Source organism: Heterodontus francisci, chromosome 38, assembly GCF_036365525.1.
Source record: "Heterodontus francisci isolate sHetFra1 chromosome 38, sHetFra1.hap1, whole genome shotgun sequence".
NCBI classification, from domain to species: domain Eukaryota; kingdom Metazoa; phylum Chordata; class Chondrichthyes; order Heterodontiformes; family Heterodontidae; genus Heterodontus; species Heterodontus francisci.
Genome location: NC_090408.1, coordinates 14,787,209 through 14,811,232, shown reverse-complemented (window position 1 = coordinate 14,811,232; position 24,024 = coordinate 14,787,209). Strand labels below are relative to the sequence as shown.

General features: G+C 43.3%; 1 protein-coding gene across 1 annotated transcript; it reads right to left on the bottom strand.

Annotated features, from left to right (window-relative positions):
- Positions 1-1,005: 1,005 nt before the first annotated feature.
- Positions 1,006-18,406, bottom strand: LOC137352308 (ras and EF-hand domain-containing protein-like). Its single transcript, XM_068017594.1, has 2 exons — positions 17,836-18,406; positions 1,006-1,080 (listed from the first exon to the last, which is right to left on the bottom strand). Exons 1-2 carry the CDS (start codon positions 18,162-18,164, stop codon positions 1,041-1,043), a joined length of 369 nt encoding a protein of 122 aa, XP_067873695.1. The 5' UTR covers positions 18,165-18,406; the 3' UTR covers positions 1,006-1,040.
- Between the last annotated feature and the right edge of the window lie 5,618 nt (positions 18,407-24,024).

Below are 24,024 nucleotides of genomic sequence, written 5' to 3'. Positions count from 1 at the left end.
TTCTAAAGAAAAGGAATTGTGCCACTCTTCTGAAGAGAGCATCAGTGACCTTCATGAGGTAGCGGTAAGCTGCCGACTGGCTAATGTGGCACAGGTCAATAGATGTTGCTTGGAAGAATTCACAAGCAAAGAAATTGAAAGCACTGGTGACCTGGATTGGTTCTTCCGTTGGGAATGTGCTACCAGACTTCAGCCTGCATTTGATGTATTTCCCCAATAGCCTTAGGATGGAAGCACAAACTTTCAGAAGAGTCCAAGTTAAGATCTGTTCCAGATCCTGATGAGTGGGAGTCCACATGCAGAGAAGAGATGCCTGCTCTGCTGCATGGCTCTAAGAGCATCTAATCTCTTCTCTTGAATGTCCACATACTCCTTGTCGTCATAATGCAAAAATAAAGATATTCCCATATGGAAATCAGTGTCCAGGCTGCCAAGCAGCACTTTGAGCAGAGTTGAGTAATAATAGCAGTAAGTGTCCTGACTCTACTCCCAAAGTACTTAAAAAAATGCAATGCAGGTAAAGAAGCACCAACCTTCAGTATGAACACACAAAATATCCTCCTCCAGGCTGTATTTGCCTCAACTGCCACAATATATTGTGGCATTAATTGCTTGGGGCAGGTTTGGGGCGGGGTGGAGATAGAATGGAAAGGATCAGAAGGGCTGGCACAGCCACTTGATCCTGCTGACATGGGCAGTTAAGTGTTACAGGTGGACTTTAAATCGGATTGGTAGTTTTTGGGAGGAAAATACAGGTGAAGTTTTCCTGGGCAAAGTTGAGACAGTAGCCTTAAAGAACCCATTGTGCCAATGGAGTACTTTTGTTTTGAAGTGTAATCATTGTTGTAATGCCAAAATAATCTGTTGTTAAGGGTTTGTTTGAGAGATACATATTGGCCAGGTCACCAGGGAGAACTTTTCTTCATAATAGTGCCATGGATTTTTTAGGCCCACCTGAGAGGGTGAATGGGGCCTCGGTTTAATGTTTCATCAGAAAGACGGCACTTCCGACAGTGCAGCACTCCCTCAACTGTGGAATGTCAATCAAGATAATGGCGACAATGAGCATATTGTACATACCTGCAGAATATAAAAATAGATTAAAGAAAATTATTGACTTCAGCATAATTGCCAAAGCTTTTCATCTTGCACTCATCAGGACAATCAGCAAGAATATCAACGTAAGGTAAAACAACAAATTTATACTGTGTGAGAAGAGAGTGCTGATTGGTTGGCAAGTGAACTCTGATTGGTAGAGGCATTGCCCTGGAGAATGCACCAGTTAACGGTGACTGACAGAGTTCACTTGCCAACCAATCAGCACTCTCTTCTCATACAGTAAAAATTTGTTGTTTTCCCTTACATTGATATTCTTGCTGATGGTCCTGATGAGTGCAAGACGAAAAGCTTTGACATAATGTCTTTATTTTCAGCAATGCTTATCGAATTCTTCCAGGTATATTGTAGATAGGTATAGTTACAATGATGCAGTCCAAAGTCGCATTGTATTTTTATCAATCTGCTTGACAAAGTTCCATCGCATTTTCCTTGCACTATTGATATGTTGTCCCACATAGTCAACACAGGCCATTGCTCATTCACAAACTTAATGATGGCTAATGATCTCTGTACTTGCCGTATGTCAGTGCAGATGGCAAGGATAATCTGACATTGCAGAGTACAATGTGGAGAACTCTTGCTCCATCACAACACAAACCTGCAAAGTGCATCACTTTGCATTATCCCTACACATTGTAGCATCTGTTCAGTTGGGACAATTGACTGCTCATGCTGAAACAGCAGACCTGCTGAGTATTTCCAGCATTTCTTGTTTTTATTTCAGATTTCCAACATCTGCAGTATTTTGCTGTTATAAAAGTAGGGAAGTTTTGCTGCAGGACGTTGGTGAGACTACATCTGGAGTACTGCATACAGTTTTGGTCTCCCTACTTAAGAAAGGATATAATTGCATTCGAAGCAGTTCAGAGAAGGTTCACTCGACTGGGATCAAAGGGTTATCTTATGAGAATAGGTTGGACAGGTTGGGCCTATCCATTGGAGTTTAGAAGAATAAGAGGTGATCTTATTGAAACATATAAAATTCTGAGGGGATTTTGACATGGTGGATGCTGACAGAATGATTACCCTTATGGGAGAGACTAGAACTAGGGGACACAGTTTAAAAATAAGGGGTCTCCCCTTTAAGACAGAGATGAAGAGAATTTTTTTTCCCTGAGTGTTGTTAGTCTGTGGAATTCTCTTCCCCAGACAGCAGTGGAGACTGGGTCATTGAATATCTTTAAGGTAGAGTTATATAGATTCTTGATTGACAAGGGAGTCAAAGGTTCTTACTAGTCAACTGGAAAGTAGAGTTGAGGCCACAATCAGATCAGCCATGAACTTATCAAATGGCAGAGTAGGCTTGAGGGGCTGAATGGCCTACTCCTGCTCCTAATTTGTCTGCTCGTATGTTTGTATGTAAGTGAGGTGATATATTTCAACAGATGGGGGAGGGTGAGGCAATATAGACTTCATGGCAAGTTGCAAGAACAGAGGGACCTGGGTGGTGCATAGGCATCGATCTATGAAGGTGGCAGGACATTTTGAGAGAGTGATTAACAAAGCATATGCGATCTTGAGCTTCATAAATAGAAGCATTGAGTACAAAAGAAGGGAATTTATGCTCAACCTTTATAAAGCTCTGGTTAGGCCCCAACTAAACTATTGCATCCAGTACTGGTCACCAAACATTTGGAAGGATGTGAGGGTCCTGGAGAGGGTGCAGTGGAGATTTACCAGAATGGTCCAAGGGGTGGGAGATTTTGGTGACAATGCTAGGTTGGAGAAGCTGGGATTGTTCTCTTTGAAGCAAAGGAGAGTGAGGGGAGATTTGATCGGGGTGTACAAGAATATGGCAGGCTTAGATAAGGTAGACAAGGAAACTCTGTTCTCATGACCTGTTGGTGCAAGGAGTAGGGGACACTGATTGAAGGATTTGGGCAAGAGATGCAGGGGGAATGTGAGGAAGAACTTTTTTACGCAGCAAGTGGTAATGACCTGGAAAGAGGGCAGTTTATACGGAAACCATCAATGATTTCCAAAAGAAATGGGGTGGGCACTTGAAGGAAATAAACTTGCAGGTTACAGGGATCGAGCAGGGGAGCGTCACAGAGAGCCAGCATGGACTTGATGGCCTCCTTCTCTGCTGTAAATAACTCGAGGATTCTCGAACAAATACGTGGAAATAGGGCTCCTTAAACTTCTAATACCCGATATTCACATGTAGTTACATACGACAGAAGATGCAATTCCTGGAATAGCTTGAACTGACATTGAACCATATTGGGAATCATCAGCATTGCAGCCATGAAAGTATTTCAATATTTAACTGGTCTCATTGCACTTTCTCACTGGGACTATCTAGTTGCACCTCTGTTTCAGTTTAAACTCTCCTCTAAATTTCTTTCAGCTTATGCCAAAGACTTGCAGGTTGATAGGTAAATTGGCCATTATAAATTGCCCCTAGTATAGGTAGGTGGTAGGGAAATATAGGGACAGGTGGGGATTTGGTAGGAATATGGAATTAGTGTAGGATTAGTATAAATGGGTGGTTGATGGTCGGCACAGACTCGGTGGGCAGAAGGGCCTGTTTCAGTGCTGTATCTCTAAACTAAACTAAACTTATCTGTCAGCATGTACGTGAGGAGCTGCATTCAAATCAAAATCATTCACTTGATATCACATTTACTGTGCTGTCTAACAAGGTCCAACGTCTTGCAAGATATTTATTCAGACGGGGATTTCATTTCAATTCCATCACTGTCATAGAAGACTGTTCTCACCAATTAAAGCAGGAAATTAAGGCACGGGAACAGGAAACATTAAGGAGCTAAACTTTTAATTGAATCATATGTTTTTGTTTAATCCGTAAAAATAATTTAATGTCAAAGTTCCACATCTGACAGCTGACATAAGATAGACATTCCCACCAAGAGTACTCAGAGCCAGAGAATGCAAAGGTCGTGGTTGGGCTGCAATGTTGTCAGGAGCGCTGAACAAGACATATTTAAATTACAGCGATTTTTAAAGGAACAGCAGAAACCTGTAAAGTGTTGTGACAGCTATCTGGAACTATGCTGCCCTCTATCATTCACATACCAATGGCACAATGCTTCAAATCACCCAGGCCAGATTTGCAAAAGGGTGTCATTTTACTGGTAATGGAGGTGCAGTTTGAGATGCAATGTGAAAAAAGTCACCTGCAATATATTCAGTGGGCATGTCCAGAAAATGTAATAACCAACAGATCATGTATGTAAAGTGATGCCTTTTCAGGACTGAAAGATCGAAAGTATTATATTGTTGAGGTGCAGAGAGAAAACAGGCACATGTGGAAGTGTTTTGAATATTGAGAACTATGATAACACAAACCAGGGATGTAAGCGAGTGGGACTTCAATCTACAAAGGATCCAAAATGATGCTGTAGCTTCCATTGTAAGGGGAACATAACAGTAATAAATAATCCATCAACCCATAATTAATTTATAACTTCAATAAATCACCACATTTGTCAAATTAGGATGTTAGAAAGGGTTTCAAAAATATAACTAGTAAGCAATAAATGGGCACACGAAAAGAGATAAAACTCATCTGAATTCACCACTGGTGACTATTAAGATTGTTTTAATGAATAACATCCTGAAAATGTCTCATTATTAATTATGATATACTTGTATGCATGACTTCATGCTTATTAGAGTTGATCCCTGCTGTAGTAACATTCAGACTTGAATATACCAATGCTCTCCTGACTGACCTTCCATTCTTCACCTCATCCAGATCTCTATTGCCCATATCTCATTCCCACACAAGGTCCCTCTCACCTATCACCCATCTTGCTGACCTACACTGGTTCCTCATTCCCCCAGTGCCTCCAATGTAAAGTTCAAATTAGTCCAATCCCATCCTGGCCTCTCCCCTTCCTATCTCTTTAACCACCTCCACTGTTACAATTCCAGTCTCTGAACTTTGAGTTCCTTTGATTCTGACCTTTTGTTTTTTCCCAGCCCCCACCTTCCTTCACTACATCATTGGCAGCCAAACTTTCAGCCATCCAGGCTCCACGCTCTAGTATTTCCTCCATAAACCCTCCACCTTTCTCTGTCTCCTTTAAGAAGTACTTGAAATCCAACCTTTCAGTCACCCCTCCTAATATCCCCTGCTTTGGCTCAACATCCATTTTGGTCTGATAACACTTCTGTGAAGCACCTTAGAATGATTGCTCTACATTCAAGGTGCTATATAAATGCAAGTTGTTGATGTTACGAATGTTCAGCTGGATGCTGAAACAGCCATTCTTACAGTTGGCACTATATTGGTAATTAAATCCAAACTCTAATCACGAAAGGAGCTGGTGAGGTGATCATCTGCTGCCTTGACAACCAGCTGTTGCAGTAGCCAGCTGTTAGGTAGGCACCAAATAGCCTTTAAAATAGCTCCAAATATCTCTCATTCATTTTGTCTCTGCTCAGTAATGTTTCTTTGAGACTGTGTCCTCTCTCCTTTATGTAGCTCATATAGTTTCTAGCTTTCTCCATGCATGTTCTCTTTCCCAGTGTGTGAAAACTCTTCTTCAACACTTTCTCTCTCTCTCCATTTCTCTCTTCCTGTCACACAAACTGGGGGAATTTTATGCTCTCCCTCGCGTTGGGTTTAGAGGTGAGGAGAGCATATCATTGGGCGGGATGGTGGCAGTTGGGGAGCCCGCCAACTTTTTTCCTGCAGCCAAATTAAGTCTGGGGCAGGAAGGCCTGTGAACTGCAATTAATGCCCAATTCAGGGCTTCATCCCACCATTACGGAATTAGCCCAGCAGTGGGCGGGCCTTTTTCCCCAGGGGAAGCACATCAAGCAAACCTGTGCGGGCTGCTTGCTGGTTCTGTGAGGGAGTGGGGGGGGGGGTGGCAAGCCCCTTGTTAAAAGGCACCCAGTGCCTGAACGAGGGACCCGGAATCAGGAAGGGGCGGGGGGAGGGGGGGTGGGGCCTGCTGACAGCCACCATCCTGCTACCCTTGCTGCTGATCCCCTACACCTCCTCCCCCGCGACCCCCACCCCACGAAACCACTCCTGCCCTGACTTACCTGTGGCCTGGTTGCAGTGCCTCGGCCACCGCCTCTGTGGTGGCGCTGCTCAGTTAAAAAGCTGCCAGCCTCTGATTGGCCAACAGCTCTCAGCAGGCGGGACTTCCATCACCCAGAACCTTGATCCGGGGGAAGGCCCGTTGCTGTCCAGTAAGTACCTACTGGCACTTGATCTGGTGGACCTTCCCCAGAGGAGGCGATGTGGGGCTCTCGCCAACCCTTTTGCAGGGATGAAGACTCCCGTCATCAGGGCAAAATCCGGCCACGGTGTATGTTTGTTTCCTCTCTGATTCTTTCTATCATTCTCTGTGTAAATATACCATCATAATTTTGGAAGAGTCTTAACTTGAGTGAATCAGTGGAATTGGGTGTGGGTGGGGTGGGGGGGGGGGTTTAAGTTCGCAAAATCCCAAGCCAGCTCCAACCCACCAACTTCCAGGTTTTACTGAGGTGGGACATGGGGTGGGCAGCTAACCCGCACCTAGTTGGCAGATTGGTATTTTAAATGTGATAATGATGGTGGAAGCCTCGAATTTAACCTGCTCTGCAGGTTTAACTGTGGTCGGCCGACTTTCAAGCACCTCAGGAAACCTGGCAGCTGCACCGATGCAAGGAGATCCTTGGGGAACACTCCTTGTGGGCAGAAGGAGCAGAAGTGCTTCCTCCTGGACCCCAAGCTCCCCCACCATCAGTCCTCCCCACCGCCCCCATTTAAACCAGCCCCTCCCACCCCTGGCATCAGACTCCACTTCGGGATTAGTCTCTCCCTCACGGTCAGGGATTAGATACACCCTCCCCTGAGGGTCAGGAATTGACCCCTGGGAACACCCTAGAGGGCCGGGCATCAGCAATACAATTGTGGGTTTCAATAGGCTCTTTTACATTGTCTCTCGCACCCAGTCTCTGCCTCCTTGATTATTCCCACATTAAAACAGTCACCACACTGCAAAAGTACTCATGTTTAGTGTCAGCCATGGGTCAATGCGTTCCTCTTTTGTCTCTGAGTCCAAAGGTTGTAGATTCAAGTCCCACTCTAGTGACTTAAGCACAAACTCTAGGCTGACACTCCAGTGCAGTACTGAGGAAGTGCTGCACTGTCAGATGAGATGTTAAACTAAAACCCCATCTGCCCTCTTGGGTAGATGTAAACGATCCCATGGCACTATTTCAAAGAAGAGCAGGGGAATTCTCCCTGCTGTCCTGCCCAATATTTATCAACATCAACAAAATATAGTATATCTGGTCATTGTTGCTGTGGGAGTTTGCTGTGTGCAAATTGGCTGCCACATTTCCTGCACTACAACAGTGACTACACTTCAAAAGTACTTAATTGGTTGTAAAGCACTTTGGGATGTTCTGAGGTCATGAAAGGCATGATAAGTAGTTCGTCCCCTTTTCTGTCTTCCTTTCCCTTTGTCTCTCTTACTTTCCCTCTGCTTTATCTCTCTCTCCTCTCCCATACACTTCACTTTTTTTTCTCTGTCCCTTTCCTCTTTCTCCACCCCCACACTTTCTCAGTCTCCTTTTCCCTTTCTCTTTGTGTATTTTTCTTCTTTTTCAATCTCTATCTTCTTTGCTTCCCCCATCGCAGTCTCTCCCTTTTTCACACATTCTCCCCTTGCCTCTTTTTCCCTCACTCTCCCCATTTCATTTCTCTCTCCTCCCTTTCTGTCCCCCCCCCCCCTTATTTCTCTTTCCTCTTCCATCTTCAAAAGACTTAAAAGACTATTCTATGGCTAGAGTTAACAATCTTTGTGTGAAATATGTAGGTTCTTTGTTTTTATTTTGTTTCAAACATTATTTTGGACATGATTAATTTCAGTTGCTGAGGAGAAAGAAACATGGAGTGAGGGAGGAAAATGGTCTATTTTTCTATGTGCTTTTCTCACTTTTGTTTCAGACGTTGTCCCTTTCTGATTTGCTGCCGTTATACTTTGAGCCAATGTGTGACAGAAAAAAATGTGACAGCAAGTTAGTTTGATGCTTACAGGAAATGTACACGATGTGCATTATTGAGCAGATCTGCTATGGCATTGCTCACAGGGAGTCAGAAGGTACATTGTTTTATCTTCGGAAATGTGCAATACATTAACAGGGCCACTAATTTATGGCAAATACATACGAACATACAAATTAGGAGCACGAGTAGGTCACTTGGCACCTCAAGCCTGCTCCACGATTCAATAAGTTCATGGCTGAACTGACTGTTCCACATTTCCACCTAGCCCCAATAACCTTTCACCCCCTTGATTATCAAGAATCTATCTACCTCTGCCTTAAAAATATTCAAAGACTCTGCTTCCACTGCCTTTTGAGGAAGAGAATTCCAAAGCCTCACGACCCTCTGAGAGAAAAAATTTCGCCTCATCTATGTCTTAAATGGGCGACCCCTTATTTTTAAACAGTGACCACTAGTTTGAGATTCTCCCACAAGGGGAAACATCCTTTCCACATCCACCCTGTCAAGACCCCTCAGGATCTTATATGTTTCAACCAAGTCACCTCTTACTCTTCTAAATTCCAGGGGATACAAGTCTAGCCTGTCCAATCTTTCCTCGTAAGACAGCCCACCCATTCCGGGTATTAGTCCAGTAAACCTTCTCTGTACTGCCTCCAACATATTTACATCCTTCCTTAAATAAGGAGACCAGTACTGTACACAGTACTCCAGATGCAGTCTCACCAATGCCCTGTATAGCTGAAGCATAACCTCCCTACATTTGCATTCAATTCCCCTTGTGATAAGTGATAATATTCTATTAGCATTCCTAACTATGTGCTGGACCTGCATACTAACCTTTTGCGATTCATGCACTAGGAGACCCAGATCTCTCTGCATCTCAGAGCTCTGCAATCTCTCACCATTTAGATAATATGCTTCTTTTTTATTCTTCCTGCCAAAGTGGACAATTTCACACTTCCCTTCATTATACTTCATTTGCCAGGTCTTTGCCCACTCACTTAACCTATCTATATCCCTTTGTAGCCCCCTTATGTCCTCTTCACAAGTTACTTTCCTACCTATCTTTGTGTCATCAGCAAATTAGCAACCAGACCTTCGGTCCCTTCATCTAAGTCATTTATGTAAATTGTAAAAAGTTGAGGCGCCAGCACAGATCCCTGTGGCACACCACTCGTTACATTTTGCCAACCAGAAAATGACCTATGTATGCCTACTCTCTGTTTCCTGTTAGCTAGCCAATCTTCTATCCCTGCCAATATGTTATCCCCTACACCATGAGCATTTATTTTCTGCAATAACCTTTGATGTGACACCTTATCAAATGCCTTCTGGAAATCTAAGTACAATGCAACCACCGGTTCCCCTTTATCTATAGCACATGTAACTCCCTCAAAGAACTCCAATAAATTGGATAAACATGATTTCCCTTTCACAAAACCATGCCTGATTACCTTGAATTTTTCTAAATGCCCTGCTATAATGTCTTTAATAATAGCTTCTAACATTCTCCCAAAGGCATTTTTATAAGATATTTTTATTGAGGTATTGTGGAAGTGTTCTTGGTATTTTAAGGCACGGGTTCCAGGACTGTGTGAAAATTTAGACGTAATGTGTTATTTGATAGGGATTAGATGGTGTTGGGATTATTGTAATACCAGTTCTAGTGCGCTCAGCTCTGAGTCAGAAGGTTGTTGTTTGAGGTCCCACCTGAGAGACTTGAGCACAATGTTTAGCCTGACACTAGTACTGAAGAGGTGCATTGTCAGAGGCGCTGTCTTTTGAATAAAATATGAAACCAAGGTTGTCTCTGCCCTCTCAGCTGGATGTATCTCATTACCTTATATAAAGAAGAGCAGGAGAGTTATCACATTGTCCTGGCCAACATTTATCCCTCAACCCAGAGTTAAAACAGATTATCAACATCCTGGGGTTTACGTGGGTGGCGCAGTGGTTAGCACCGCAGCCTCACAGCTCCAGCGACCTGGGTTCAAATCTGGGTACTGCCTGTGTGGAGTTTGCAAGTTCTCCCTGTGTCTGCGTGGGTTTCCTCCGGGTGCTCCGGTTTCCTCCCACATGCCAAAAGACTTGCAGGTTGTTAGGTAAATTGGCCATTAGCAATTGCCCCTAGTATAGGTAGGTGGTAGGGAAATATAGGGACAGGTGGGGATGTGGTAGGAATATGGAATTAGTGTAGGATTAGTATAAATGGGTGGTTAATAGTCGGCACAGACTCGGTGGGCCGAAGGGCCTGTTTCAGTGCTGTATCTCTAAACTAAAACTAAACCATTAACCAGAAACCGAACTGGAGAAGTCACATAAATATTGTGGCCACAACAGCAGGTCAGAGGCTGAGAGTAACCCAATGCCTGTCCACAAGGTACAAGTTAGGAGTGTGATGGAATACTCTCCACTTGCCTGGATGAGTACAGCTCCAACAACACTCAAGATTCTTGACACCATCCAGAACAAAGCAGCCCTTTTGATCAGCTTAAACATTCACTCTCTCCGCCAATAATGCACAGTGGGAGCAGTGTATACTAAATACAAGATGCACTGTAGCAACTCACCATGTCTTCCTCAACAGCACCTTCCAAACCTGTGACCTCTTCCACCTAGAAAGATAAGGGCAGCAGATGTGTGGAAACATGATAAATCACTGCCAGATTATCAGGCACAAGGTCACACTAAGGCCAAGGCACTGTATCAGCAGATTGCCAATCACATTTCTGGTAGAAAGAGAACATGGAATGTGGAGAGACCATGCCAGTTAACATCAGAACCCTGGTCATAATTTCAGGCCTGCACACCCAATGGATTTGCTATTCTTTGTAGAATTCAAAAAAGGAACTGCAGAACATTTCAAAAACTTCCTCAACTAAAATGCAAATATTTGCATAGTTTCAACTTTCTGAACATTTACATTGAAGGACTGCACCAGTAGAATACTCTTATTCTCAAGTATTTGACCGATTACAAAGTATCCTCATGTTATCTTTTGAAAAAAATTAAATAATTAGCCAGGAGCTTCCTTGGAGCTGCTCCAGCTTCACAGCCATAACTTCACTGTAACTTTGCCAGAACAGTTTACATATGTAAACTGAGTTTCCAATGATCTTCCAGCAAACTTCAGGTAGTGAAGCAGAAGCAGCTCCGAGGAAATTCATGGTCACTGATTTTAAGACTTGCATGGATCGACCAGAACTCAATGTTACCGTAATGTGCCTCTTATTCCAGAACCTCTCCACCAAAACATTACCTGCCTCCAGTCCTTTGTAACTCTCACTGCCACAGGCACAGTCATCCACATTTATCACCTTTAAGCTTCTCCCAAATCCTGCTTGGTATCTAATCAGTTCCTCTGTGAAGTGCCTTGAGAGGTTTTGCTATTAAAGAGGCCAAATAGCAGGTACAATTGTGACACGATTACGATACTGGGCCAATAATCCTGAGTTTAAATCACACCATTGCAGTTTGAGAACTTGAAATCAGTTTTAAAAATTCTAGTATCAGTACAAGTCACCATGAAGCCGTCTGATTGTTGTAAAACCCGATCGGTTCACTAATATCCTTTAGAAAAAAGAAACCTGTTGTTCTTACCTGGTCTGGCTTAAAATGTGACACTTACTTGCTCTGTGAAGTGACTTCGAAAGCTACTCAGTTGCATCAAGACCAGAAAATTAGGGATGGTCAATAAATGTCGGCCTTGCCAGCAAACACCCACATCCCGAGAATGAATAAATTTTAAAAAGTGAATTGTGGTCACACTCCCAATGAGCAGTTAGGGTGATAAGTTTGAGTTATGGAATTGCTGATATGTTGAAAATTAGTTTGACATGAATAATGATTAATATAACTTCCTCAACTAAGAACTAACAAGAAGACAGAGAAGTCATGAGGCTAATTATGACAGGAAGAAATGACAGGTTTTGAACTGTTCAGGAAACCCAAACAGTTTCTACTGAGACGTTGATAGTAATAGATCAAGAGGCAAGCAAAGAAGAACATGGCTAAATAATGCAATCGAGCAAAGGCATTATTCAGGAGCTGATACAATCCATGTGTGCAGAGACCAGGAAGAATGATTAGCAACTTCTAGAACAGACTGACAGAGGTTGGGGCTGAAAATCAGTGGTCGAACATGATTATGACAGAGTCTTGAAAATTCCCAAAAGGTGGCAGCCTTACACAAAATCTATTTTCATGTATCTAAATTTATTTTCAAGAGGTGGGCATCACTGGCAAGGTTGGCATTTATTGCCTATCCCCAGTTTCCCTGAGAAGTTGGCAGTGGGCCTTCTTGAACCACTGCAGCAGGTTTTGATACTACAGAGAGGCTTGCAGGCTCAGAGGGCATTTAAAAGTTGATCTACCACACTGGTGAGAGGCTGGACTCACATATAGAATACCACTGGGTAACGCCGGTAGGTTTCCTTCCCTAAAGGACATTAGTGAACCAGTTGGGTTTTTACAACAATCCGACATCTTCATGGTCACTTTTACTGATAACCAGCTTTTTAGTTCCGGATTTTTAGTTGAATACCTGAGTGCAAGCTATTGGAATGTTTTCTCCTGAAATATTCCTGTAGTGTGGTAAATATTTCACTGGGCCTTTAATTCAACATTGATGGCTAGCTTTTTCTATAAATCTAATCAATAGAAATTGCTTCTGTACTTTCAGCAGTTAGGCACAAAAATCAATTAGATCAGTATTTTCAAGCTAATCCAAATACACTCACAGAATCACTGTGCTGCACTCATGAAAGAATATGGAGAGAAATATTATTTTAAATGATGTCTCCAATGCCAACGAATCAAAACTGTGAGACCTTTCTGGTACAAAGGCTCACTTGGCAGGTCAGAGAATCAGGGATGGAGGTCAGTGCACTTGAACCACAGTGGGGTAAATTTTAACTTTCGGCAGTGGGTGGAAAGTGGGCAGTGACGGAGCATGATACACCCCACCCGAGGACTGGTCAGTAGAAAGGAAAACAGGACAAAGTGTATAACAGCTGGTTGATCTGCAAATGCCCATTTTCCACACAGCCTAAGTTACAAACTACCCCAGTGTTTCCCACGCTACAGCAACTAAAATCAGGGGTGATGCCTGCACTCTGTTTTCCAGTCTGTGCCTCCATTCCACACTGGGGCAGGATCTTGCAATTTTGGGGTTTAAGGTCACAACAATCCAGGTAATGTGTTAACTGATTTCTCAAAACCACATTTAAGAAAAAGCAGATTTAATATGCTAGAAATCACTTACAATTGTTCAAGACTGAATCCTACTTAAGATGAAAATCTTTTCCAATTCGACACAATTTCCAATCAATACTATGCAAAATATTGTTCATAGAATCTTACAACCAAGAAGGAGGCCATTCAGTCCATCATGCCTGTGCCCATTCCCTGAAAGAGCTACATAATTATTCTCACTCAATGTTCCCTCTAAGCTGTGTGAGTGCATGGTCACAGAGCAATCTGGAATGTACCGCACAGTGCAATAAGCAGGCAGTGCAGAACAAAGAAAAATTGGAGGGAACATGGGTCCCACACCCTTACTCTTTCCTCATAGCCCTGCAATTGTTCAGTTTTTAGAAGATCAAAATATGAACCAAACATTTTCTCATTTAAGACCAAATTGTATGCATTCCTTCTCATACCAGAATAACATATTAATCAATTAATCAGGTCTTCAGGGCTGATAACGACTTTTTAAGTATGAAGGTGCTTTTACAATGTGCAGCAGATGTCAGAAGAAACATAACTGAAGTGAGCACTCACACCTTGTTTCACTTTTGGCGATTGTGAGGCCCAGAAAGGCTTGAGAAAATTATACTGTAGTGACAATGGTAAATGACAGGTTTCCAAACATTATTGCATGTTGCAGTGATCCTGGATCAGCATGTGAAAGTTAAGTCAGAGTTTAATCTCTACAGTCAGGGGATAGATATCCAGATAATGAGGTAATCTGTGGCACTTTCTACCAGCCAAAAGAATGCAGTGCCACTGCTGGCAAGCTGGGCGAGTTATTTACAATGATCCAGAACACTGATTGTGTAGCTACAGTTGTTCTTGTGCTCCTTGCATAACCATGGTGTCCTGGCTTAAGAACTGAGAACTTATGATCCTCCTTCAATTCATCATCTTAGAGAACTGAGGATCTGACTCTATCTGTTTCACATCGTAGCACAGGGTTGTCCAACCTTTTCACGTGGGGGGGGCCACATTAAAATTTTTGTCTTACATGGTGGTGGGGGGGGGGGGGTGGGGCAGTGAGACAATTTCGGAACGATAAAGGCATTAACATATATCTTATTATTAATCAAAACAACAACAAAGGCACATTTTTGTGAAGAAGCTTTAAATGAGAAAACTAATTTATTGACTTACTTTCTGGTCACTATGTTGGACACTGATTTCGTGAGATACCTGGCATTTTTTTGTTTGCACAGGTAGTCAGTGTTTTCACACTGACACACTTGTTGTAGTGATGTGGAGTATTCCGGATAGATGTCCTTCTGTCAGGAGTGATCTTGATCACTCTCTCTCTCTGTACCCCTCTCTCTCTGTCCCCCCCCTCTCTCTCTCTCTCTCTGCCACCTCTCTCTTTCTCTCTCTGTCCCCCCTTCTCTCTCTCTCTGCCCCCTTTCTCTCTCTGCCCCCCCCAGTCCCCCTTTTGCTCTCTCTCTGTTCCCCCTCTCTCTCTGTCCCCCTTTCTCTCTCTTGGCCCCCTCTCTGCCGCCTCTCTCTCTCTCAGCCCCCTCTCTCTCTGTCCCCCTTTCTCTCTCTCAGACCCCTCTCTCTCTGTCCCCCTTTCTCTCTCTTAGCCCCCTCTCTCTCTGTCCCCCTTTCTCTCTCTCTGTCTCTCTGACAGTTGCAGAGAGCGGGAACGCTCAGCAAATAGTTGATCAGTTTTAAATCAAAATCTCAAGTCAGTTTCACAGCTGACAGATCCTGACATCAAGAACAGCAGTTTCTGACTCCAAATCTGTCCGAAGTTCAGAAACTGCTGTTCCTGACGTCAGGATCTGTCAGCTGTGAAACTGACTTGCAATCTTATTTAAAAGCCCCTCTGACGATGGGAATTTCTCATCTCCAGTCACAGACCCCCGGCGAGGATAAGGAATGGCCCCGGGTACAGTTTAAATTCCCGGGCCGGAGGGAGTTTTTCACAGGCTGGATCCAGGCCCGCAGGCCTTATGCTGGACAACCCTGTTCTAAGTATTTAAGATCGACATTTATCCATTCAGCCTGCAATTTGATAAAATATTTGATGTGATATCCTTTAGTTGCTGCTGCATTCTTTTAGCACACTTTTCTACAATAATGTATTAACTAGCAAAAAACAACCAAAAGGATCAGTATCAATATTTTCTTCATTAGATTTAAAGAGTTGTTGAGATGAAATTCTGCTCAACATCTATTTTCACTTGGTTTGATCCCAAGTGGCTGTACTGAAATCTCACAACAAAACCCCCCTAAAGATAGCCTCCTATTGGCCCTAGTTTTTTTTTGCCTCTCTCAGGAGATTACATGCTTACAGGGGTTGGTGGGAGGCTGGTGTTGCAAAGTGTCGAGACGTGTTGCTGCACGCATCATTAGTGTACAACAGGCTTGATGGACAAGCTGAGCTTTTTCTTCCCGTCGTACATTCACATGTTTTCCATACTCTCAGGATTCTGTGAGTTTGTCAGTGATTCATTGTACAATTTGAGGTAGAGGTCAGAATGACTAACAGGTGGAAAGACTATCTTTGTGAAGAGGGGACTGGATTGAAGAATGCTTCTGTGAAGAGGCAAGTGCACAAGTAACAACATTCCTCTACAAGAAATAAGAGGAAATCGTTGTTGAAAACAAGATGAACCCACTCTTATAAGTCACAGATTTAAGGCTGAATGTTGGAGGTGGAGTGTTGACAAATTACAGCTGGAAATATGACAGAAAAAGTTGAGTAAGATTTGAACCGCTATGTTTATTCCCACCTTTACAAACTAAAGGGCAGCACAGTGGTGCAGTGGTTAGCACCGCAGCCTCACAGCTCCAGCGACCCGGGTTCAATTCTGGGTACTGCCTGTGTGGAGTTTGCAAGTTTTCCCTTTGTCTGCATGGGTTTCCTCCGGGTGCTCCAGTTTCCTCCCACATGCCAAAGATTTGCAGGTTGATAGGTAAATTGGCCATTATAAATTTCTCCTAGTATAGGTAGGTTGTAGGGAAATATAGGGATAGGTGGGGATGTGGTAGAAATATGGAATTAGTGTAGGATTAGTATAATTGGGTGGTTGATGGTCGGCACAGACTCGGTGGGCCGAAGGGTCTGTTTCAGTGCTGTATCTCTAACTAACTATCATCATTTAGTTTTCTATCCACATTACAATTCATCTGCTTTCACTATTTTAAGCCCCAGAGGTAATCACAGAGTTAGAAAAGGAGTATATATCTTTACGTAAGAGCTGGATCTAATTCTCGAAATGAATCTTGCCAGGACATCCACAATGTGATCAGCTGGCACAATCAGAATAGATTATTGAAGATACGTTATTCGGATGTTTCTATGTTGCGGCTGTCTGCTTTTCTTCCTCCATTTCTCTTTTTGTCACATGCTACTGTGTCAGTGGTGATGGTAGAATCCTTAATTCATGTTGTAGTTTTCAAGTTGCAGGTCCAACAATGTGATTGTAACCCCTACTCAGGACTTCCCATCAGGTCCAACTCACTGTAATTTATGATCATGTAATGGGTTAACCTGAACTGACCCATCGAAGAATACAAACAATGAATGACGCTATCCAACAGGTTGATGACCTAGGTGTCAATTGTGGCTTAATGGAAGCACTCTCACCTCTGAGTCAGTAGTTTGTGGGTTTAATCCTCACCCAATAGATCTGAACATATAACCTAGGCTGACACTCCAGTGAGGGACTGCTGCATTGTCAGAGGTGCTATCTTTTAGATGAGATGTTAAACTGAATCCTGTCTGCTATCACAGCTGGATGTAAAAGATCTCATGCCACTATTTCAAACAACAGCACAGGAATTCTCCCCAGTATCCTGGCCATTATTTAGCCTTCAACCAACACCTATATAAAAAAACATCTGGGCATTGGTTTAATTGCTGTTTGTGGGATCTTGCTGTGTGCAAATTATAGTTCTCTACATTACAACAATGACTAGACTTAAAAAGTACTTAATTGGTCGCAAAATACTTTGGGCCATCCTGAGGTAGTAAATGGTGCTTGATAAATTCATGTGTTTTTTTTCAAAGAACCAGCACAAGAACAATGGGCTGAAAAGCCTCCCTCTGTGCTGTGAGATTCCAAGACTTTGCCCTACTTTCTGCTGCAGAATCAGAAATCCCAGTATGAGAATGATCCCAAATGCCAAACAGTAAAGTGCAAGAAAACTCTGACTTTTGTTCATTCCCTTCCTGAATGGCACCTACAATGTGTGGGCAATGTTCCCGCTCATCTGCCAAAGGGTCAGTGTAGCAAGAGCAAGATCACCTTAAAACTTTCTCCAAGTTCCAAACCTGTGTTAAGTATTGATAGAACAGAACTCACTGTGGGTGATCAATGTGCTTTCAAGCAGATGGAGATGTCCATGGAAAATGTAACAATAAGAAAGTAGTGTGTGTGAGTGAGAAAGGGGGGGAGAGGGAGAGGGAGTGAGGGAGGGAGAGGGGTAGGAAAGTTGCCTACCTTGAGTGAGGGAGGGAGAGGGGTAGGAAAGTTGCCTACCTGCGGAGGTACTGCACCCCATTCCCGAATCGTTCCTCAAACTCCTCCCAAGCCAGTTTCGAGGCGGCTTGTGACCCATCCGACCCAAAGGAGGACAAATCCAGGATTTCGGAAACTTCCTCGAAGCCGGCGGTGAAGTCGTTGAAGTTGATGGAGCCGTCATTGTCCACGTCCAGCTTGTGGAAGAGGGGATCGATCTGGGAGCAAGAGAGCCCGAGCTCCCGGCACACGCTGGAGAAATCCTCAATCTCGATCAGCCCCGAGCGGTTCAGATCACACGCCGAGAAAAGCCTCCTTAAATCCGGCCGAGTCATTGCTCCAATGTCCATCCGGCAGCAGCTGCTCAGAGCAGAACAACTCTCAGGTGCCAGGGACTATCTCTGCTGAATATCCCTGCTCTCAGCTTCCTTTCACCGGGCAGCCAAGGGGTGTGGACCGCTTCTTGACGTCAAGTTGCCTCTCTGCATTGCCCAGTGTGTGTCTTGAGTAATCCCGGTTACACAGGACTGGCTGCAATCATCTAACATCAAACAGGCGTTTTCCAACAGCCAGGATCATTCTGTGCAGCAATCTGACTGTCAGGGTTCACTGTGCTGCAGAGGTTTGTGCAGTATTTTAAACCACTTGCAACACTAACTTGCAGAACACGATGCACAGCACGTATTTTTAATCTGCTAAAAGCCTTGAATATAGCAAACACTTCCTGTAAGGTCCTATTTCCTGCTACAATTCACAGATCAGATTCCATCCTATTCTCTGAATCACCTGCAGCAATGCCAGGGAAGAGCTGTTACTATAGCTTTAAAAATGGAAGCAAACGTTGACATTGAATTCCACACTGGGGCTCTGTCAGCGGCACTCTTGTCTCTGAATCAGAAGGTTGAGGGAGTAAGTCCCATTCCAAAAGGTTTGAGCACAAACATTGAGGCCGACTGGCCCAGTGCAGCACTGTTGGAGGTGCTGTCTTTTTGATAAGATGTTAAACCCTATTTGGCTGCTCAGTTGGACATAAAAGATCCCATGGCAATATTACAAAGAAGAGCTGGATGAGTTCTGCTTGGTTTACTTGTCTCTCAACCAACACCGAAAACAGATTATCTGGTTGTTGTCTTTTTGTGATTTAAGGGACCTTGTTGAGCACAACTTGGCAGCAAGATTTCCTCCGTTGGAACAGTACAATACAATACACTTCAAAAGTGCTTCATTGGCTGTGAAATACTTTGGGATTCCTGGGTGACCATATGCATCAAAACCTGGACAACATTCAGGCTTGGGCTAATAGGATACAAGAAACATTCTTGCTGCACAAGTGCCAGGCAATAACAATCTCCAAAAAGAGAGAATCCGACCACCTCCTCTTCACATTGGCCTGTGTTACCATCCCTAAATCACCCACCATGAACATCCTGGAGGTTACCAGTGACCAAAGTTACTGGATCAGCCACATAAATACTGTGGCTGCAAGAGCAGGTTAGAGGCTGGGAATTCCGTGGCGGGTAACTCACCTCCTGACTCACAAAGCCTTTCCAGCACCTGCAAGGTACAAGTCAGGACTGTGATGGAATACCCTCCACTTGCCAGGATGAGTGCAACTGCAACTCACTCAAGAAGATCAACACCTGCCCCCCCCCCCCCCCCCCCATCCACCAGCTTAAAAACAGTCAGTCCCTCCACCTCTGGTGCACTGTGGCTACAATGTGTACCATCTACAAAATCCATTGCAGCAACTCGCCAAAGTTGACAGCACCTTCCAAACTCACAACCCTCTGCCGTTTAGAAGAACAAGGGAAGCAGGCGCATAGGAACACCTTCAAAACACACATCATCCTGATTTGGAACGAGATTGCTATTCTTCAGGGCATACAGAGGAAATGAGAGGGTAAATTTTCCAGTCAATCGCTTTGAGAATGCATTTTGGGAAACCACACTCTCACAACCCACGATTCACATTTGTTTATTTTAAGTTGTTGCAGAATCAGAATCCTGGAACTCCCTATCTATCAGCACTGTGGGAGTGTCTTCACCACGCAGGCTGCAGCTGCACAGAAGGCAGCTCACCACCACCTTCTCAAGGGCAATTAGGGATGGACAATAAATGCTGACCTGGCCAGCAAAGCCAAATCCCATGAATGAATAAAAACAAACTTGTACTCGCAGGGCTTCAGCTTAACATCTCGATCACAGGGCAGCACCTCTGAAAACACAGCACTTTCTCAGTGCAACATTCAAATATCATTATAAGGTCAGAATATAATTATGCCCATAGGAGCAGGGGTAGGCCATTCAGGCCATCGAGCCTGTTCCGCCATTCAATGCCTTTATCCCACACTATCCTCATATCCCCTAATGTCATTTGTATTTAGAAATCTGCCACTCTCTGCTGTCATGCAGACCCCCACCTGCCAAGAATGAGGCATATTAATTTTGTCATATGAACATTGATTTCAAACTGTTGCTGGAGCGAGGAAATGACTTATCAGCCGCGGCTGGAAAAAACATTTACGTATTAAGAGACAGTGCTTGTGGAGACAAAACACCATTCCCTGACACATTCAACCAACAATGGACTTTTATCACCAGACATTGAAGGTGAGGAAGCTCACATTCCGGGATGACTGCTAAGATGGCTGAATCTACAATCAGACGTGGTCAAACCAGCTAGTCACATGACTAACCTGCTGGGCAACCTGAGTTTTTTGAATTGTGCACAGACAGTTTGAAGAGAGAGACTATTAGATCCTGGACTGTAAAGACCTCTCCTGGCTGGTTCGCCACAGCCTCTCCTGTCCGCACCCATCTCTTTCTCACGGAACTCCAAATCCACTGAAGACATGAACCACAAGAGAGAAAAGTCTCCTACATTGAACAAAGTTTAAGGAAAATACTGGGCCCCAACGAAAAGCAAGGCCTACCTACAATCAAGGACTTCACAGCAAACTCAAAGGACAGTGAAATAGAAAAACCATCTTCAGATATTGCTTCAAACTTTTCCACTTTATTTCCTCTACTCTTTGCTGTCTCTATCTGCATGTGTGTTTATTGCGTATGCATGCTAGCGTGGGCACATTGTGTATCCGTAGGCGTTAACCAAATTAGAGTTTAAGTTTAATAAATTTCAACTTTTCTTCTTTAAACCGAAGAAAGCCTGTTTGTCTGCTTTCTTTGCCTTACAATTGGAAAGCGGCGAACAAGGATTCATCAAGGGGGAACTAAAAACATGGTGTGTTTAAAATTAAACCCTGTTACGGTAAGACCAGGTGAAGGCTGAGAGGGAACCCTAGACCCTTTTCTCACCTGGTCATAACCAAACATAGTCAATGACTGAGCTCCCACGGCCAAAGATTCACAACCCTCTGAGTAAAGAAAGTTCTCCTCATCTCTGTCCTAAGTGGCTTCCCCCTTATTTTGAAATTGTGTCCCCTGGTTCTAGACTCCCCAACCAGGGGGAACATCTTAGCTGCATCTACCCTGTCTATCCCTTTAAGTATTTTGTAGGTTTCAATGAGATCACCTCTTATACTTTGAAACTCTAGAGAATACAGGCCCAGTTTCCCCAATTTCTCTTCATAGGACAGTCCTGCCATCCCGGGGACAAGTCTGGTGAACCTTTGTTGCACTCTCTCTATGACAATAATATCCTTCCTATGGTAAAGGGACCAAAACTGTACACAGTACTCCAGGTGCAGTGTAGCCAAGGTTCTATACAATTGAAGCAAGACTTCACTACTCCTGTACTCAAATCCTCTTGCAATAAAGGCTAACATTAGCCTTCTTAATTGCTTGCTGCACCACCATCTTAGTTCATTCATCCAGAAAGATCTTAATGTCTCTCAGTTGTAGCTTAAATGATTCTAACTTTTGCCTCCACTACTCTAACAATTCCTCATGTCGGTCACTCTTCATGTGAAGAGGAATTTCCTCATATAAGTGTAAAAATTACCTTTTACAGCTTTGAACCTGTGTGCCCTAGTTCTACTCCCACAATTTAATTACGTGTCTATAAAAATCGTCTCTGAGATGCCTCCTTTCCAAGCTTAAATGCCTAAGTCTTTCTAATCTTTCCTTATAAACTCAGATCCCTGACTGTATGGATCAGTCTTCTCTGCACTGCCTCTTGTGCTCGAATGTCTCTCTTGTTTCTTGACAACTAGAACTGGGCACAATATTCAAGGTGCATTCTAACCAAAGCACTATACAGTTAGATCGTGACCGTCTCTGATACATATTCCACTGTCTTGAGGATATAGTTCAATATGCTATTAGAAGTGTTAACTGCTGCTTTTCATTGGTTGGACATGTTTAATGTCGAGACTCCTAGGTCTCTTTCATCTTCACCATTAGTTATACCACCATAATTCATGGAGAATGCAAGTAATCTATTTCTCTCTGCTATGCATAGCATTCAATTACCTGCTGTTGCTTTGTCCACTGGCATATTTTATCCAACTTATTCTTTAATTTCTGAGCTGCCTCCCTTGATTCCCCGGCTCCTCCTACTTTGATCCTATCTTCAAATTTGGCCTTTTTGCATTGAGTTTCTGAATTCAGGTCATTTATGTAAATTTGAAACCGTCCTGGTGCCAGCACTAAGCTCTGAGGTACCCCACTCTGTCATAACTCCTTAAACATCTATTTGTTACTACCTGCTCAAGGGAGTTCCCTTCCTCAACCAACATCACTAAAACACAAATTATAACATTACTGTTTGTGGGACCTTGCTGTGCATAAATGAGCCCCCCTCCCCCCACATTTCCTAAATTACAACAGTGGCTATATATCGAAAGTACGTCATTGGCCATGAAGCACTTTGCGATGGCCTGATATCCATAAAGGAGCAATTGGAGACATTTTAGTCCATGGAGATTGAAATACCTCAAAGAACTGAGGTAATGACCATAGTAATCAGATTAACTATGATTTCTCATGTGGTATACATGTCCATACACGCTAATTATGTTAATGACAATATTGTATTTAAATGGATAAGTTTGTTTTCGTAATATGCCACCTAGTCTCCACAAATCAAGGAAAACCCAATAAACTGTTATTTGCAAACCTGCAACATTATATATCTGTGCAATATGTGTTACAGCTCTGTCTTGAAGCTGACGCCAACACACGTACATATATTGTGGCAGTTATTGACACTGATGAAGATTAGGGTGAGGAATCGCTATGTGACACATAGGCCTGATGAGAAAGGTGGTCAATGGTAAGCTGGATGATACAGGGTGATGGCCCAATATGATGCAAATCCTTAATGAGTTTTTAAGTTGTTCTTAGGATGTTGGGGAGGCAATATTAATATTAATTGCCCATTTGTTATTGGCCTGAGGGCAATAAAAGTCAACCACATAGCGGAGAACTGGAATCATATGTAGGCAGGAATGGCAGTTTTCCTTTCCTAAAGGGCATTGGTGAGTCAGTTACTCTGTTCCCACACTCTGGCAGCTTTTAAGAGTATTTTGTGGTGCTAGTTACATGAGGTTCCACAATGTTCAGTATGCCCACTTTCAAATGGAAGCTGTTACAGCAGCAGAACTTAATCCCTAATATCTCCTTTGACTCAGCGTCCATTTTTGTCTGATTTCACTTCTATGAAGTATATGGGACGCTTTTCCACGGTATGTAAATGAAAGGTTGGACAGGCTAGGCTTGTATCCACTGGAGTTTAGAAGAATAAGAGGCAACTTGATTGAAACATATAAGATCCTGAGGGGTCTTGACAGGGTGGATGTGGAAAGGATGTTTCCCCTTGTGGGAGAATCTAGAACTAGAGGTCACTGTTTAAAAATAAGGGGTCGCCCATTTATGACAGAACTGAGGAGAATTTTTTTCTCTTAGAGAGTCGTGAGTCTTTGGAACTCTCTTCCTCAAAAGGTGATGGAAGCAGTCTTTGAATATTTTTAAGGCAGATTCTTGATAGGCAAGGGGGTGAAAGGTTATCAGGGGTAGGTGGGAGTTGAGGTTAAAATCAGAGCAGCCACGATCTTGTTGAATGGCGGAGTAGGCTTGAGGGGCCGAGTGGTCTACTCCTGCTCCTAATTTGTATGTTCATATGTTCACATGTTTCTATGCATTTTTATAGTGCCTTTAGAATCATGGAACAATACAACACAGAAGGAGGCCATTCAACCCATCAAGTTTGTGCTGGCTCTTTGGCAGTGCTCTCTATTAGTTACACTCCCC

Bases quoted from the DNA above. Each gene is read 5' to 3' on its own strand.
- LOC137352308 (XM_068017594.1), bottom strand. From the start codon at position 18,164: ATGGACATTGGAGCAATGACTCGGCCGGATTTAAGGAGGCTTTTCTCG. The intron at 1,081-17,835 runs GTAGGCAACTTT...TATATTCTGCAG, and splicing joins GGGGTGCAGTACCTCCGCAG to GTATGTACAATATGCTCATT.